General features: G+C 44.6%; 1 protein-coding gene across 1 annotated transcript in view; it reads right to left on the bottom strand.

Annotated features, from left to right (window-relative positions):
- Window positions 1-5,771: 5,771 nt before the first annotated feature.
- IL1RAP (interleukin 1 receptor accessory protein) overlaps window positions 5,772-18,609 on the bottom strand; it is a 13,302-nt gene continuing 464 nt past the window's right edge. Inside the window, exons 2-9 of the mRNA XM_009999921.1 lie at window positions 17,730-17,919; window positions 15,814-15,979; window positions 14,792-14,863; window positions 13,539-13,668; window positions 12,431-12,579; window positions 9,955-10,104; window positions 8,862-9,005; window positions 5,772-6,217 (exon numbers count right to left, since the gene is read on the bottom strand). Of these exons, the coding sequence (XP_009998223.1) occupies window positions 5,772-6,217; window positions 8,862-9,005; window positions 9,955-10,104; window positions 12,431-12,579; window positions 13,539-13,668; window positions 14,792-14,863; window positions 15,814-15,979; window positions 17,730-17,919 (1,447 nt within the window). The remainder of the gene's footprint in view (window positions 6,218-8,861; window positions 9,006-9,954; window positions 10,105-12,430; window positions 12,580-13,538; window positions 13,669-14,791; window positions 14,864-15,813; window positions 15,980-17,729; window positions 17,920-18,609) is intronic.

Here is an 18,609-nt window from a genome sequence, read left to right as displayed (position 1 = left end):
ACCCCCACCCACTTACTGTCTGCTGGTGCCTGAGGTGGGGGGAGCCCAAGGAAAGGTGCTGTTCAAGCAGGACAGAAAGCACTGGAGTAAGAGCTCTTGCACACTCAGTGAGAAGAACCTTGTAGGAATGTTTTGCCAACAGCTCTTCTAAGAAGAGCTTTCTGCTACTTCCATCACCTTTCACACTGGTAAAGCCTTGATTCCTCAGCCTAGAGACTCCCTTTCTTCTCTCCAAGTGGAACACTGGTCTTTTATATAAATAGAAATACCCCTCCTTCCCTGCAACAGTAACGCCTCTTAGTCTTCCAGCACTTGGCTGTTTCTTTCCTTATCTCCTTATTTTGTTATGCAGAAGAGGCACAAAGTTGCACCTGGATGCATCTTATTTTAACACTGTAAAGAGCAGAGAGTTTTTCTTTCAAAGGTATGTGTGTAGCTGTAAAATTCATTGGTGCTAGATTATTTGGGGACTGAAAACTTGGGATTGGAAAAATTACTGAACAATATTAATATATTGGAGAAAAGTAAGACACTCTTTGGTTCTTGAACATAATACTCGAATTCAAATGAAACAATTTGGAATATTTTTTTTTCTTGTATATAAGGTTGGGGGGGGGATTTTATTGCCAACACACAGAGGAAAACACTGATTCACTGAAACAAAAAAAATTAGATTAAAAAGTCAGTTCTGTCAGAATTGTCACTTGAAGCTGTGAAAAGTTCTTACCACCCTATTTTAAAGGCACAAAGAATTTTCAGCAGTCTCCCAATTTACTGAGTCCAGACCTCATTCAAACCTTTCTACAACTGATTGAGATCTATTTTGAAGTCAGCCAAATTTCAACATTTTGTGAAAGAAAAAGCTCCTTTGCTGGTTTGAAAGGTCTTTTTGAAACTGGAATTACAGAACCACAGTGAAATGCAGGCAGGAGCAGCCCTTGGGAGGTCACCTATTCTACCTGCCTGCTCAAAAAGCCCACGTTCAATTCATGTGAATGATTCCAACACTGCCAAAGTGAAATGTTTTGATTGAGCTGGCAGTGATGGGTTTTCTTCTACTAATTTTGAATTTGCAACACTTCTTAAGAATTGACATTTTGTTGAAAGAGGAAAATGATCACATCCTCACAGATTTTATTTCTGAGAATCTGATGATTTTAGATTTGGCTGACCAGGATATCTTGGAATGTTTAGTTTCCAATGTAATCTCAGATCACAGAAAATCCTGAGTGGTCACTTCACAGCGTGCAGGCAGGACGGTTCCTCCCGGTGACACCAACAGCAGGGGATGGGTCAGGCACCAGTAACAGTGCCCTGGGGGTTTGAGTACCAACAGAGCTGGAAATTCAATACTCTTGGATACTCTATACTAAAAAACTTCCATCTTTACTACATGGTTATGAAGGACACTGCATATTTTTGTTGGTTTATTTGTGTTTCACATATTGTTCCCCAGAGATGTAACAGAGGATTATAAGAGCCACACATTTGTCTCAGCCCAGTAAAAGCTGGGGGGTCATAGATCCCATCCCCATGGATCCAAATCCACAGATTGTCACAAGTATTCATTTTCCTAATAGTCTGGAAGCACTCGACTCTCTCTCAACTTACCTACTAGCATATAAACAAGGGGAAAAGCCAATTTCCTGGGAGGTGATGAGCAAAGCAGCCTGAGAGTGAGTTTGATTTCTGTGGTTAGGGCAGATTTCCAAGATTTCAGTTCAACACCCTGGCTTGGGCTCTCAAGCAAAGGGATGGCATTTCCTTCCCATCTTTCTACCTTGTGATTGCCAAGAGAGCAATCAGACTTTCTGTGTGTGCACGTCCACTGCTGGGTGACATCTGAGTGCTGTGTGTCACTGTTTCTGCTTGCATGGCCCTGGTAGCAGTGATGGTGCCTCAGCATCTCTGCAGGCACAGCATGAAACAGCCAGGAAAATGCCCCCCTCTAAAAAGGTGTCTTCAAAAGATCTTGATGCTTGGACTAAACACAGTCATCTTTCCTTAATGGCCTTTCACAGACATAAGGGGGAGGAAAATGATACTTATGAGAAATGCACAAGAACTGAAATGCAAAAGTGGAAATGTTTTATTGAAAAGCAAAATCAAATAATACTGACACTTCACAGACAAAATAACACAAAGGAAAACATACAGAAAAGAGAAGGGAGAACTCTGGAACAGCTGTACAGCATCAAACGGCATGGGGGGAAGATACTTTTTACACTTTGTGCCACACTGTTTCCCCGTGACATAACAATGAGGAACTTTGTATCAGCTGCATGTTGACAAACATTAGGTTGAAGCACACAAACTCAAATGGATCAACTGAACTAGACAGATGTTGTAACAGAATCCCATAACAGAAACCACATGTAGCACAGGATGAAATGGCAGGTGGATATGAGGTGCTTCACACATCTGCATCACAGCTGGGACTGGTGTTTACGCCTGGCCTGACAGCTCCCAGAAAAGCCAGTAGTAAAGCTCCCAGGGGAGCAGAGCCTGCTCCAGTGCTATTCCTTCCATGCTGCTCCCTCTGGACCTCCCAAGTTTCATTCAGACTGTTGCACCTTTTGCCTTGTGTGTGCTCTTCTGATGTCTCTCTGTAATCCTGTTCTAGGGTTGCAATGCAAAAAAAGGGCCACTGCAAAGCATGCTAGAGAGGTCCAATGTTTATTTGGAAAACTATGAATAAAATCAGCAAAATAAATTAGGTGGATTTAACTTCCTAAAATAATCAGACTACCTAAAAGATCAGAAGTTCCCTTGGTACCTCAGCCAAGAGTGAGATGGAGTGTTTTGAGATCTAGGTTGTTAGTTGAATTTATGTGTATTTTTTAGTTGATTAAATTGGAATCTAACACAGTTCTGCTTTGGCGTCAGGGCTTTTTTTTCTGCCTGCAGATCTAGCAGCTGATTGTAGGGATGCTGAAACCACATATAAAAAGGTGAAGCTGGGCAAAACAATGCAATCACAGTGGCTTCACAGAGTTCAGCATGATTTTGGGGTGCTACCTTGAACAAATGAAACTTTCTGGAGCATAGGAAGCAACTCTGCCCCTCCACAGACAGCTACAGTATAAAAGCTACTAACAGTGAAGCTTTTAAACACCTCTGAGCAGATGAGGAGCTCCACTGCCTTCACTAAAGCCAACTGCAACTTTATATGCTTAAAGCAAAGCTTACTTGGGGGGGGAAGAAGGATGAAGAGGAAGGTGAGAAAGAAGCTTTACTTGTTCCACATTTGTACAGTACCTGCCCAATGGCATGGGTGGCTGTTGCCCCCCACTGCCCTGGAATAACATTAGTAATCATAAGACACTAAGAGTGAGGGGCTTTGCAGATGCCAGGATTCAGCCCCGCACCTTTAATTCTGGGCTGCTTACTGGGATCCCCTTGAACCTCCCTGCTCAGCTGAGTGAACAGTGCATAGACTCCAAATTGTAGTGCTTTTTAATACCATTATGAATGGCTGTGCTTCAGCCACTGCACACCCACAGAAAGCATGAGTCAGAGGTGACTCAGAAGCAACCACCATTGACAAAAAATAATCATGCACTTAGGGTGCATAACACTGAATTTTACAATAAAGTGAGCAGGCCCTTGCATTGGGAGCTATAGGAGTATGGAGGCACCCCCAGAGCTTGTAGTTTTACATTAAAACATTGTAAACAACAGCACCAGTCAATGCCAAGGTCCTGCTGTGCTTTGGTCTGTCCTGCAAGGGAAGAGATGCTCCCCTCCTTGGTCTGAAAAGCCTGTCTGCCTAACTCTCTTATGTCTGCTCTGTCCCAGTCAAGCAAGGACTGGTACCCAGTGTTTTTTTTATACTTCTATTTTGTGCAAGGGTTACAGAAGCTGAGATACACGCTCTGTTCTACAGCCCTGAGCTGGAAACAAGATGGGTGGAGACTTGCTTTGTAAAGACAAAGCTAGTTTAAACCTAAGCCCTGAATTACAAATGTTGTTGAATTACATGATGTTGTTCATACCCAAGCAGAGAACACTGACTCTTCACAGAATCATAGAACAATTTGGGTTGAAAGGGACCTTTAAAGGTCATTTAGTCCAACCCTCCTTGCAATGGGCAGGGCCATCTTCAACTACATTACATTGCTCAGAGCCCCATCCAACCTGACTTTGAATATTTCCAGGGACAGGACATCTACCATCTCTCTGGGCAACCTGTTGCAGTGTTTCCCCATCCTCACTGTAAAAAATTTCTTCCTTAAATCTAATCTGAATCTACCCTCTCTTGGTTTGAAACCATTACCTCTTAGCCTTTCACAACAGGCCCTGCTAAAAAGTATGTCTCCATCTTTCTTGTAAATACCCTTTTAAGTATCAAAAGACCACCATAAGGTCTCCCCAGAGCCTTCTTTTCTCCAGGCTGAATGACCCCAACTCTCTCAGCCTTCCCTCATAGTCTCACCCAGCTGGACAGAGCTAGTAGGTTTTTTTAAGTTTGTAGAGTTTCCTGGGAGCTGAACATATATCATGTCATCCCAAAGGCAGCACCTCACACTATGTTTTCCCAAGCCAGCAGCACAGAGACAGTAGGTGGGTTCAACAGTAAATTGGGGTTCCTTGCAGTGTTTGTGAAGTCCCTGAGTTTACTCTACAGAAAAGCATTTCTCAGACATTCTCCATGGCTTGCACTAATCACCCCTGGATCACCCCTGGATTCCAAGCATTACAGCCCTGAAAGATCTGGGGTACTCAGGAGATCACAGAGTCCCAGACCACTTACTAGTAGAAATGCTACAACACAAATGATATCTAGAAGAATCATAGAATCCTAGGGGTTGGAAGGGACCTCAAAAGATCATCTAGTCCAACCCCCCTGCCAGATCAGGGTCATCTAGAGCACATCACACAGGAACGCATCCAGGTGGGTTTTGAATGTCTCCAGTGAAGGAGACTCCACAACCCCCCTGGGCAGTCTGTTCCAGTGCTCTGTCACTTTCACAGTAAAAAAATTTTTTCGGATATTCACCTTGAACCTTCTATGCGCCAATTTGCACCCATTCCCCCTTGTCCTATCACTGGTCATCACTGAGAAAAGCTTAACTCCATCTCCCTGACACTCACCCCTTACAGATTTGTAAACATTGATGAGGTCACCCCTCAGTCTCCTTTTCTCCAAGCTAAAGAGACCCAGCTCCCTCAGCCTTTCCTCATAAGGGAGATGTTCCACTCCCTTCACCATCTTTGTAGCTCTGCGCTGGACTCTTTCAAGCAGTTCCCTGTCCTTCTTGAACTGAGGGGAACTGTTTTGTAATGCTTTTGCAAGAGCCATTTCACATTGCAGAACTATCTGAATGCACCTGTGCTTACAGAAACAGAGGGAGCAAAGATGAGGAGCCTTAAGAGTCCACACTCCCCCACTGAAGCAGAAATCTGTGATCCCACAGTGGTAAGGACTACATGGCTGGGACATGTGTGAAAGGCTCTAGGTTGGAGCCACCTTTCAAAATGTTCCCCAGACTCTACAATAGGGACCAACAATCAGGAAGGAGTGAAGCTTCCTAGGAGAGGAAAACTCTGTCCTGGATGGCAATGAAGGTCCCATAGGAACTGGATCTAGGAGTACTGGCCTATACAAATACCATGCTATCACAAGGTGCTGGCTGCAGAGAGAAGGTGTATACATCTTTGGTCTCTCTACTGCCAGGGCAGTAGAAAAGCTGCAGGGAGGCATGACTGTCCTCTGAAATGCTTGGGAACAGTGCATAGATTCCAAATTGTAGTGTTTGGGACACAGTCCTTCAAGGCAAAAATCCTGAGTTCCTTCCCACTTCCTGGCCTAGCTTGTGGAATTTTGCAGTTTGATTTGTTTTGTTTTCTGATGGTGTAAAACATTTTTCAGGGATACGTATGAGCCCATCAAGGCTCACACTCCTGCTATTTTTTTTCACTGGCATTTCCACTTTCAACTGCTTCCAGAATCTGCCCTTTGGGAATTCGGATTTCTCGCCTTTCCATTTAATGACAGTCAAGGCCGCCTTGGCCTGCTTCAGCTCCTTCACTTTGCTCTTCTTGATGGCTTTGTACTGCACTAGAATGACTTTGATGTTGCCCTTGGAGGCCATATTCTCTAGACCAGCCTTGAGCTCCAGCAGGGCCTGTGTCCCCTGCAAGACGTAGTTGGGGCTCAGGACAACAAGCAGACGTCGGCTTTTCTGGATGAAGCTCAGGGTTTCGTCTGTGACAACTGGGAGAAAGAAACATTTAAGTGGTTAGTGATGACCAAGAACATGCTGCTGAGCCACTAGTGTGACACTAGGGGTCTCTTGAAGGGGATGGTAACATCCCTTGGAGGCCCTCTCTAGAGACTATACTGGTGCTTCCCAACCCTGCAAGCAATTGCAGGTAGGACCTCTGACACCATGGCTGGTACCCACTGCCTCATACAGTGACATCTTGTACTCCCAGTCCCAGGCTTACCTACAGATGTTTTTCTTCCTCTCCATGCTACATGGAGATGCCTGAGGTAGTTACCTCTAAATAGCAGTGTGATGTGGCAGTGACACCACCTAAGCAATGAGGATGCAGTGTGGCCAAGAGGGCTGCTCTGATAGGCTCAGATTTAGCTTCCTTCTAGTGACAGCAGCAAGAGACTCTCTGGAGCAAAGCAGGAAACAGCTGGACAACACATGACCTCAAGGAGAAGACTGAGCCTAAAGAGATGTTGGGAAGCCTGAATGCTTACACTAACATCCACTGACAGGTGTCCAGAATGACTCTGGGTAATCCTTTTGTTCCTCTTGCCCTGGTTTCCTCACACTAAGCACACAAAATAAGTATCCATGTCCTCCCCGAGTGTCCTCATAGGTTAATTTGCTTTGGAGATCCTACCATCCTAACTCCTGCTACTCATCCAGCTTTTCCTGCTGCTATCATTGATGAAAGCAGATTCAAGAAGTGACAAGTAAACTGCTCTTATGACTTTTCATGACGTGCCCCAAGAGTGACACTCTTCAAGCTGAAGACATGTCATGGTAAGTGCAGATCCTCTCTGATTCTCTAACATCTCCAGGTAGATTGTCCTTGGGCGCTTTTCTATAATTAATGTGAAAATTCCTTGTACGTGTGAATCCTGGTGCTTTTACCCTCTGCTGCAGGATCTCCCACACTTCATTGACAAAGGAATGTTCTTGACTGGTCAAAAATACAATGGAGAATAAAATAACACTGACAGACAACTTAATGTAGCTGTCAAGCACGTTTGATTAGTTGCTGTCAGCAAACTCACAGGATAATCCATCCCCCACTGTTTCTTCATCAAGGACAACATAACTCTCTACCCATGACACATACACACACTCTGGAAGCAAGACAACAGCTGCCAAAAGCTATTTTCCAGCCTGCCATGCTTCCCTATGAAGGAGATTAGTAAAGTCCTAGTTAAGAAGCAACAGGGAAGCCTCAGCAGTGTTGAAAATGGGGTGCAATGATAAGCCACCCCCACAGTGCTCCAGAGGGCTGGAGGTGGATTGAGGCTGGTAGTAGTTGTCACAGAAAGCAGATGGGAGCACTCCTGGGAGGAGGGTGAAGGGTGTGGAGCCCAAGAAAGCCATGCTGGGAGGAAAATAAGACCCTCCAAAGGGAAAGGATGGCAAGAAACAGCAGAGAGAACAGGAGGGAGATGTTAGTCTAGAGAAGCAACAGATGAGAACAGCTTAGAGCAAACCAGCTCTGAGCCTACCACTGGCATCAAGCAAAGAGAGCCTGAAGAGTGCCCTGCCATGTCATCCAGGCTCTCTCTCGAGGGAACAGTACCAGGATTGCAGATGTCTCCCTGTTCCCTGAGGCACACATTTATTTGCCTTCAGACTTAGAGTTGCTGTGTCCTGGCAATGATCTAGGAGATGCCAAACTTATTCTGCTCTCTCATGTAGCTGGGCTGGGACTCCAGCTGTCCCTCCTATCCTTCCAAAAAGCAACCTCAGTGGACTTTATCAGCTGGGTCCTGGCACAAAGCCCATGAATTCAAAGTGGGCCAGTTTGTACAGGCAAAAGTTCAGGCTTCAAACTTTAAGTAGGCATCAGGGATCATATGGCCCCAGGACACTGGAAATTGAGTGTTGGCTGGATTTGAGCCCTGGTTGTGACACCAGTGTGATTGCATCTCTGGAGAGTTCCACAAACTTCCATTCTGGGTGATTTCCTGCATCACTGCAGCAGACTCTCTGTCCAGAGCTCTGTCAAATTTAGCTTGAAACAGTGGAAAAGGTATCTACAGCTTAGTGAGGAGGTGAGTCTCACTATCTGCAACAAAGCACTCTTAATTACAGCATGATTACATGCCATGTGAGACACAGTCTCTGTAATTAATGAGGCCTTCTAGGAGGGCACTCTTCTCACTGATGTTGGCATGGTGCTCTCCACACCTCCCTGAAGCAAACACTCCTGTTTTTTACAGGCACTCACTCACCATTACTCTGTTTCTCTCAGAGCTACCAGTCTGTTTCAGCATCCCACTCTCTCTTCCTCTTTTCCTTCTAGCCTTGACTTTGTCCCCTTTTTCTACAGCAGCTCAGAGGGCTCGCATGAAGGTCAGTGGTCCAGGTCCCTCATGTTGATAGATCAATCACTCCTCCACACCACTCCTAGCGAGAGCAACTGAAACAACCAATAACCACCACTTCCCCACTGCAGCCTTTTTTTGGTGGCCTGGAGCATCTGTAACATTGTTATGTGAAGCAAAAGTGTTAGAAGATACCAGAGACTATTAAAGGAGATGGGAAAAAATAAAGAGTAAAGTTAAACTGGATAGGCCAGTTCCTATCAACTATCAGCACCACAAAAAATAATAGAGGACACACGTGGAACATAGCACCCTGTGAAATACTCACTTCCCCCAGGGAGGCTGTCTCTGTCGAAGATACACAGCTTGTACCCAAACTCATTCTCCAGGACTCCTCGCAAGGTCAGCAGCACAAACTCCTCCTCCTCTGCGTTGCGTGCGTAGGACACGTACACGTCGTACTCCTTCCCGTCTGGGTGTGGGGGTGCAGGGAAACAAAGGGCAGAAGAGACACTTGTGATCCTGCATATGCTGAGCCTTTGCCTCACAGGAGAAGCAGATACAATGGCTCGATTTGAGCTCTGGCCGCAAAGGTAAAACACATCAATTTCCATAGTTGAAACACAGCAGTGCTACCCCTGTCTGCACAGCCTGAACGTGCAGGTACTCAGACACTGCTGGGTTGCTGAAGGCACACAAAACCACAGCATTCTGTCCACAAAGGATCCACAGGATCCTTTTGTCTTTTGATACCTCTGACGTTGCTTCCTCTCCTTGCTGTCTATCTGCATGAGCGGTCACACCAGACAGAGACTTGCACTCTGCCTACACCCTCCAGGAGCCATCACACCCCTTTGGCAGGTTCACACCACAAGCTGCAAGGGCTCCCACACCCTCCTCATCCTACAGAGGAAGAAATCTCAGCTCAGAGTCCCAGGAGGTGAACTCCCAGTATCCCAGGGAAGCTGTGGAAGAACTGAGGACAGAAGGGTGATTTCCAGATGCATCCTTTTCAATACCTTCCCACATTTTAAAGCAAATAATCCTGGATTCATGAATTGAGACACAGAGTCACCAGAGATAACCAGGGACTTGCTGGAACTCAGTGACTTACCTTGACCATTTAAATTGGATTAAACAGCTACCCATCAGCAGGGCAGTGTCCCAGGGAGCCTGATGTGTCCATGCTTCACCTCTGCTGAGAATGCAGAGGACTTCTCTCTGCTTTCCCCTGACCCAAGCCTGACTCCCTCTTACTCTAAAATGATCCACACAACTGAATGCAGGTAGAGAAATGGAAGGCCAAGATGTCATTATGCTGTGAAGAGTGTTAAAAATAGCTTGTATGAAAATTCCAGACAGTTTGAAAACTGTCTGGCCTGTAGCAGGATAAAATAAATGTAAGCCCTTTAACTCCTTACCTAGAATGGTTTCATCTGTTCCAAAATGAGCCCGATAGAAGAGGACCATTTCAAGCCAATAAACATGATAGATGACTATCAACACCACAACGAGCAGGATGGTTGCCCCCAGTCCACAGGCCAGCTCCACGGTGTATTTCGGTGCTACAACTGGGTTCAAAAAAGAAAGAGGGGGTCTGATTTACAGAAGAGGTAGGGCCTTCAGCTAATCAGGAAAAAGCTTGTGTCACATGCAGCCAAACACCACAGAGGAATCGCCAAGAGCCATGTTGGCCCTTCAGAGGGAGGTGGCCAAACCAAGGCTTTTCTGGCAGGATACATGATAGCTGGCCACCCTGGAGTTCCCTTTCTCGGTCACTAGGTCTGGTTGGGCTGACAGAACAAGTCAAAGCTCAGGATGGATTTTTGTCTCTGAGAAAGACCCTGGGAGCAGCCAGACAGAAGAATGACCTGTTGATGGAAACCACCTGCATGATCCAAAGCCAGCTCATGAACATGGCCTTCTCGGCAGTATATGCAAAGTCTTGGGCAACACAACAGCATTTACTTCTAGGAGAACAAAGCTCACCTGCAGCCAAATAAAGGCAATGGTCTATATTTTCCTTCCCCATGAAAAACACACACAGCTTTTGTGGCTTGCCCCAGAGTGAGAGCCAGGATATAAACTAGCCGTGGTCTGATTGTTTTCTACCAGGGAAGAAGAATCGGAGTTCTTTACAGAAAAGCTGAAATGCTTGCAAACAAACAGGACAACCTGTGGACATCAAGCCACAACACCACAGGCTCGCCCTCCAACTCAGTGTCTGTCACAACAGCTGCTTCTTTGTATTAAGGACAGAACCTAACAGTTCTGTTTCCCTGAGCAACTCCATTTTTATGGCAATTCAGGAGGCAGCTGACATGCACACTGACAAACTGCATTATAAAAGAACAGTAGTGAGTGGAAACCACCACATTCCAAGATTTAAGAAGTTTTATTAGAAACTGATTTACAAAAAAGAAAATGGAAGGAACTTAACAACTTTCATTAGGTGATGAGCAACAGAAGGAGCAACATAAGATGGAGAAGGAAACAATCCAGAAAAAAGCAGGAAACATACATAAACTGATGTAGTGGAAGAGCTGGAGCCAACATATATAGCTGCTTGCTAAAAACTGGAAGAGAAGTGCTGAGGGGTTAAGTTCTGGCATGCTTAATGTTCCCATGTGCAATGGGATTGTCTGCAGTGAGCTTAGCATAAAGTTGCTTTGCTAGCAGTGGTGGAGATGGTTCTTGGGTTTTACTGTGGAACAGAAGAGAAAGGAGGGGTGGTGAGTAACAAGGTCTGCTCAGAGCAAACCCACTCAATTGCCCAAGTGCACACAGAGGAAGAGAGAGGATAGTGCAGATCAGTCCTCTAGAAAACAGCATTTAAGCACTGCTGTGTAGAGAAACAATCTGAAGATTTTAGATTCACTTCTGCTACGTGTACAAACACCATCATCCCAGAAGAATTATGTATGTAGGATGAACACGCTGGTAGATGGATTCTGCCTCTCTCAGTTGTGTGTTTGGTCTGTTGTTCCTTCCTGATGATGGTTTGTCAATGGTTTGTCACAAAAGAATGGGACTAAAAAGGAAGGAGTACAGTTACCAAGAAGAAAAAGAAAGAGCTCTTCCAGTAAAGACCTCAGTCAGGCTTCCCATGCTAACAGGGCAGAGTGGAGGGAAGGTGGTGTCTAGCATGAGCTACACAAGGCAGGGCAGCACTCCTTATGGGGAGGGAAGGTCCAACCTACAGTAAGCAGGTGTTGAAGTTTCAGATGAGGTTCATAAAGAGGCAGAAATATCCACCTTAATCAGGAAACCTCACATACTTACAGTGAAGGCTCAGTTATTATTACTGAGAGGTGGGTCTGGGAAGCAGGTACAAAATCTTTGATGAACAAAAGCTGCAGGAAAAAACCCACACTGAACAGAGCTGGGTCAGTCCATACTATCCATGCTGAGATGGCTCTAGACTGGAGCATCATCACAGCAACAAAGAAAAACACAGTGTCATGGTTTGACTGTCTCACTTCCTGAGCAACATCAAGGAGTGCAGTCTGCGTTCTGGAGGATGTCAACTGGTAGCTGCTGCATCCCACAAAACCCTCACACAATCAAGTAACCTGAAATTATTTCAAGCAGCCTATCCCTTCGGGTCTGCTTCAGTTGTGGTACATGGATGGGATGAGAACAACAGGCCTATCCACCCCTCTCTCCCCCCAGGTACTTGACCATGGCAGGGTAAACGTGACACACGTCCCTTGCTCCCTGCCTCCGAGATGTGGTGCAGGATGACAGCAATAACACAGAAGTGCACACAGGACAGCATGGGCTAGGGACAAAGGCTTGATGAAATTATTTGTCCCCCTACTGTTTTGTATGGCAAGGACTGAGACATTCCTCTCTGGACATGCCTCATTTCACACCCGTGCTCTGCAGGTATTTTACCTTTCATGCGCACCATGGCCTGGCTATGGTCCTCGCCTTTGGCATTTCTAGCATAGCAAGTATAATTCCGTTTCAAGTCCTCTGGTGTGGCTTTTGCAACTGTTAAAGTCCTTATGACAGTTTTGTCTTCAAAATCTCTAGTAATTTCACTGTAAGAGAAAAACTAGTACATTACATATGTGAAACTGCAGCAAGTTCTTAGCAACAGATACTCCTGTGTCTGATATAACCCGATTCTTTCTTAAAAAATGAAACAAAAACACCTAAACTGTTATTTATAAATCAATATACACTTCAAATTTTAATACAGATGCAGCTGTTCTTTTATCTGATTTTCCTTAATATTTATTTTCCCAGTTTTCTCATTGCAGCTGTGTCAAATTGCATTTTAGAGATGAAGAAAGTTCTTGCCTACAAAGCAACAAGATCTCATGAACTCACGATTCAGAGCCCAAGTTACTTTCCCTGTGCAATCCTGGATGAGTTGCTTTGTCCCTCTCTGCCTGATCATCTGCAAAATGGGGATAATAGTATTTGCTCTTGCCCTTCCTTTTTCTACACAGGTTTGGAAACCAACTGGGGCAGCAACTGCCTTCCACAAGTAATTCAACACCCACCAAACAGGACTCTGAACTTCTTCAGGTTCATCATGTAATGGAACATTTACTCTCCTAATTAATACTACGTATGATACCACATTTTTGTTCTCAGCCTCTGTTTTTTGAAACTGTTTTTATCACTTAAGCTATTCAGGAACATTCCTTTAAATAAAATTGTCTCTGCCCCTGTTTTAGAAGTCCCACAATAGCACCAGCTGTTTGCATCAGGACCAGGATCTGAACAGATGAAGATGTGTACTGGCACACAAAGCTCCCTCAAATCCTTCTGTACAAAAAAAACACTGTCCAGGTCTGGAGGCCTCCTCCCTGGATCTCCTGGTGCTCATCAGGGCATGGAGCAGACACAGGGGGTTCTGATTATCAGGGAAGTGGAGGACTCCACACTCCCTTGCAAGTGAAAACGGGACTGTTGCATGTCTGCACCCTCACCCCCCATCAGTACCCAAGAGAAGGTTAGATACAAATGAAGGTTCACATAGCTATGTTACCTTTGTGTTACTTTTATCTTGGGGTCCATGATGTCATCTGTGTTTTTCCCATCTATGGTCCACCACACCTCAGTTCGGGAGTCCTTCAAGAAGGTAAAGAAGACCTCACAGGACAGAACAAGGTCGTCTCCTAGGAAGAAAGGAACAGCATCATCCTGACTTCTGTGCTTCCCAGTGATCCTACCAGCCTAAGATCTGTCTCCCTTCAGGAGGGAATGAGGCCAGCATCTGCCTTCAGACACCTGCTAACAGTTTAACACACCAGACCCAATTTACAACAGACAAATCAATAAGAAAAACCATCCTGTTTTCACAAATGTGTTACAAACTCCTTCACTGCACCAACTGACCCAAGCTAAAGGGAAATGCTCCATGCTAACAGCTTCCTTGGAAAGCCAGGCAGTGTTAATCATTCCCACTGCACAGGAGAGAGATGCCATAAAGGATCCAGATCCATAAAAACACTTAGGTATGGAAAAATTTGTTCAGGCATTTACCTTCCCCTCAAGATCAAACTTGGGAGAGTGAAAATCTTTGTGACCAGCCCTTAAGTGATTTTTTCTTATAGAGTGACTATGGAAGAAAGTCTGTCTTTCAGAGCCAGAAAAGCTGTGCTTTAAAAGTGAAGATTTTTCTGCTAATCATCGTTATTGGCACCACATTTATTACAGCAATGTAATGGTACAAGAGACATTCAATATATGGAATTACTCCAAAGAGCTAGCAGTCTAAACCAATGGGGTGGGGAAAGAGGTGTGGTGCCCCATTACACAATGCTGTGAGGCCAGCCAAAGGAGAGCTGCTACAATTAGGAAGTAAAAAGCCAAAAAAGGAGAGGAGATGAGCAAGAAGCAGCCAGAAGGCTGAAGCCACTGAGAGGCCAAATGAGGGAGGACTGGTGCAAACCACAGCCAGGGACAGGGCTGAGACAAGGTCCTACAGGAATTTCTCTAAGCAGCTGAGGGGGTCCCCATTTTACCTGCTTCTGCAGCTGCAGTCTTGCACCTCCATCCCTGACTGTCTATTTATGCTTGCAAAAATAAAGTTACAAAACTGTGCTCTCCTATTCTGGTATTGAAAGCTGGCATCCCACACTGCCTGCCAGGCAAGTCGTGGCAGCTTGTGTGCTCTGTGAGGGAAAGCAGGAGAGATGCAGTGGAAGAGGAGAGCCTCTGTGACTGGCTGGGTCTCCTCATCCCAGCAGGCAGGGCAGGGCAGGGCAGCCACAGCAGGCAGCCAGCATTGCAGTTTACCTGCTTCCAGTTCATAGACAACTTTCTCATTTGGTGAGACGAATTGTGGTGGCAAGGCCTTGTTTGGAGATCCTGTGGGAGAGAAGAGAGAGCCCCTCATGGGGCCCAGACTTCATGAGAACATGGGATCCTTGCAGCCTCACTTCTACTGCCCTTGAATCCTGCTGCACACACCCCAGTCTAACTTGTGATACAATTCTGCTGCAGAGTTCCATGACAAATCTAATACTACTTCACAAATTCAGGGCCAGTCCCATATTTTGAGGCTTCTCCAAAGTTTAGGGTGAGTCAAGTTTTTTGGGCTCTCTCATCAGAAGAGCTCCACACCCCTCACCTCCCGCTCAACATCTCCCGCAAGACACAACCTGTACCAATTTCTTTTCATTGCTGCTTCTAAAATACAATAACATAATTTCCTGTTGCAAGTGTTTAATTCAGCCCTAAAGCAAATGTTGCCATGGGACTCAGCACATGCTCTACTGTTCACCAGGTTTTTAATCTCTGTCTACAATTCCCTGGCAGGTAAGCTGAGCCCATGTGCCTGGGACAGACCTGTCCAAGCACTGGGCTGGGTAACTGGAGCCCTGCCTGGCTGATTAACAGTCTCAGCCTCAGAAACACAAGACTTTGAGACTGCAAGACCACTGAGACAAGTTGTCTATAATGGGACAATCCCACAAATAATGATGAGCAAAGGGCACTGGAGACACAGCCAGGGTTATGCATTCACATGCCAGCAGAGGGTACCCCTGGCCACCTCATAGCCTGTACCTCAGCAGCCTGAACCTGGTCACCCTCTGTGCTATCTGGGCATTTGACATAGAGGTGGGCAGAACCTTCACTGCAGCATGTCCTGGGTAGTCATATGAGGCTGACCCCAGCAAGCAAAAATATACCAGGTCAGCTAAGTAATGCAGATTAAGCACAACCACAAATGGCTCCCCTGAGGGACTCTTCTAGCTCTTTTCACCACTTCTGCAGTTATCCACCAGCATTTTGCAAGATTTTAAAGTCATTCTTACCCACCACCTTCATATTTATGGTTCTGGTGAGAGTATAGGTTCTTCCACGGTCCTTAAAAGTCACAATACAGGTGTAATTCCCTCTGTACACACTGCGGACAATGCCAATGACAAGCCTGGGCCCATGGACGTATCGCTCATAGAAGCCATCCACCAAGTTGCAGTTCTGGAATAAGGCAGAAAAACACTTCAGTTTTGTGATTCAAGAGTAAAGATATTGGTTTAATGCTACAACAAATATCTGCCTTTAAATTATTAATATTATACTTGGGATTGTGTTGTAGGTCAGACCTAAACACCATGAACTTCGAGCATGTTGGAATACAGACTGGCACGTTCACCTTGGAAAAGAGGTGATGATGCAGATGACCCTCGTAGTTTTATCTCATCTTAAATGCAGAAAGTTTTGTAAAAGAGGGATCTCTGATCCAGAAGTACATTTGAAATCAAGGTAAGCAACTCAGCAGAGTGAAGAGTGAAAGTAAAAAGAGACAGGAAGAAAATGCTGATCTATTCATAAATGGATACTAAGACTAAAGGACGTGTCCCCCATTGATGTCACAATGTCTCACTCTTTTGGGACTAATCAAGCTACCCACCTTGGCTTCAGCTGAGGATGAGGCCTCAAAACTGGCAAATGGCTAGCAAGAATCTGTAGCACAGAAACCTTAACTCATTTCTTTCTGTCAGGAGAGGCAGAAAACCTCTGCCAAGTGCCAAGATAGAGACCCCTTTTCTGAAAAGTGTTATGCAGATAACAGCTTGATTGTCATAAAAACTAAAGATGTGCACATTTTCTGAGATATTATTTCTGAATGGTGTATTTCCAAACCAGATATATACTAATGGGGCAGTTTAAGACAGGAGTCATATACCATTTTTAATGATTTTTATTAGGCATGGGACGAGTTGCTGCCTAAAAAATTATTTCCATGGGGCTTTTTGTTTCATTCTGCTAATTGACTGTCGAGATGAGAATTTCAATAAATGGTACTAGTAAAGCATTTCAACTACTGGAGTGAAACTGCTTCTCTTGGAAACAAAAGTGAATTTTTCATGAAGATTTTTAAAGCTGTTTTTTTTTTCTTTTGGCGTGTTAATTTTTATTATTTTATTTTAAAACAGTAGATAAATTTGTTCCAAACTTATTTTATTATTAAATTCACTCAGACAGAACCTTCTACCAAGAAATTCAAAAGCACTTCATAAGGATAATTCAGTCCCACAACCTTCTGGCTGCACATCCCCTGATAATTCTTATTCTCTCTTGAATAAAGGCATCCACCTAGAGAAAAACACTGAGGCCAAAATTTCATAAAATTGAGTAGTAATTCTGCAGGCAAGAGCCTGAGGATGGCTGGAGACAGCCTAATTATCAGAGCACTACAGAGGGTGGGGTAGGTGTGTCTCATCTTCAGAAAAAATCTTGCTGAATTGGGTCAAACAGGGCACCCATGCAGGGGCCCAATATAAACTTCACTTCCTGACCTCAAAGGATTTTGTTAAATGATGTATTTTTCATTAGGACCTGGTTGGTTTGTTTGTTTTAAAAAAATAATAATAATAAAAAAAGAAATAATATGTATCACAGTTTCCTTTACAGGGATTGTGACTGGCTCATGCAGCAGGTCAAGTATACTGTCTGCAGCTGAACTGAGGTTCCTAAATCCCTACTAAAATATTCTCCACTTGTGCACACCAGGTCAAAAAAGCTTCAGTGTTAGTTCTCAGTTCCCTTCCCGGAGCACTTTTACCCTTGAAGTCAATGGAAACAAAGCTCTTAAAATTAGTAAAGTTTCATTACCAGCTTCACCACTGGAGAGACTCCAAAACACAGCTCCATTAATCTTGTGCCAGCTATTGCTTTTTCAGATACAACACTGCATTCCCCCAAGACCCAGATAAGTCCTTCTTACCAAGTACCACTGGACAGTTGGTGTTATGCTAGCAGGGTAAAACCCATCAATATCTGGACATATGATCTCACTGGTGTCCTCCAAGTAGAACATCTGTTCAGTGGGTTTTACTGAATGGCTCACACAAGAATGTTGGTCTTTTGGAACAACCTCCAAGGGAAACGCAACTTTGCTGCAGTAGGTTGTATTTCTAAGGACAGAGGAGGATAGGGCTGATGAGTGGAAGCTTGTCTGCTCATACAGCAGTGGAATGAAATAAAAAGCAAATTAGCAATAACGAGCATCATAGCACTGATGTGGTATCACCGCCTTAGTTGACTCATTTATAAATGGGAAATAAAACACCATAAGAGATAACCACAAGAGAAGAGCCTGTAAAATGACTAGCAAGCAACATCCACTCCCCTGCTGGTAAAGCAGATAATAGGGTCAAAGCCACAATGAACAAGATACAATGTGAGGAAGATCAAAAAAGCCCTTGTGCTCAGCAGATAGCAGACATTCTGTTCATTTTGCACCACACTTAGAGACACTTTTTAATTTCCTAGAAGTCTGAATCTCATGAATCTTTGCCAAATTAGCATGCAGTCAAAATATTTCCCCTGCATCTGAAGCTATTTTTACTCCAGACATACAGATCACTTCTTAATGGTGAGTGCCCCTGGATTTTGCCATGGGCTCAGCAATAATATTTTCATGGACACTGGCAGCTAGCAAGGAGGGGCATGCTCATTAATGTTTGCAGGGCTCCAAGCATTATTACGATGTAAATTGGCTCAGCACTGAGCAATCTTATAATTGTAACATTCTTTTCCCATTAATGCTTATGTAAATAGGCTTCTCCCTACAAAACGATCCAGTGCTAACAGGTATTCCTGCT

Source organism: Chaetura pelagica, unplaced genomic scaffold (genome assembly GCF_000747805.2).
Source record: "Chaetura pelagica isolate M959 unplaced genomic scaffold, ChaPel_1.0 scaffold20, whole genome shotgun sequence".
Classification (NCBI taxonomy): Eukaryota; Metazoa; Chordata; class Aves; order Apodiformes; family Apodidae; genus Chaetura; species Chaetura pelagica.
Note: the sequence above shows the minus strand (reverse complement) of the source record. Positions and strands in the feature narration are given on the sequence as shown.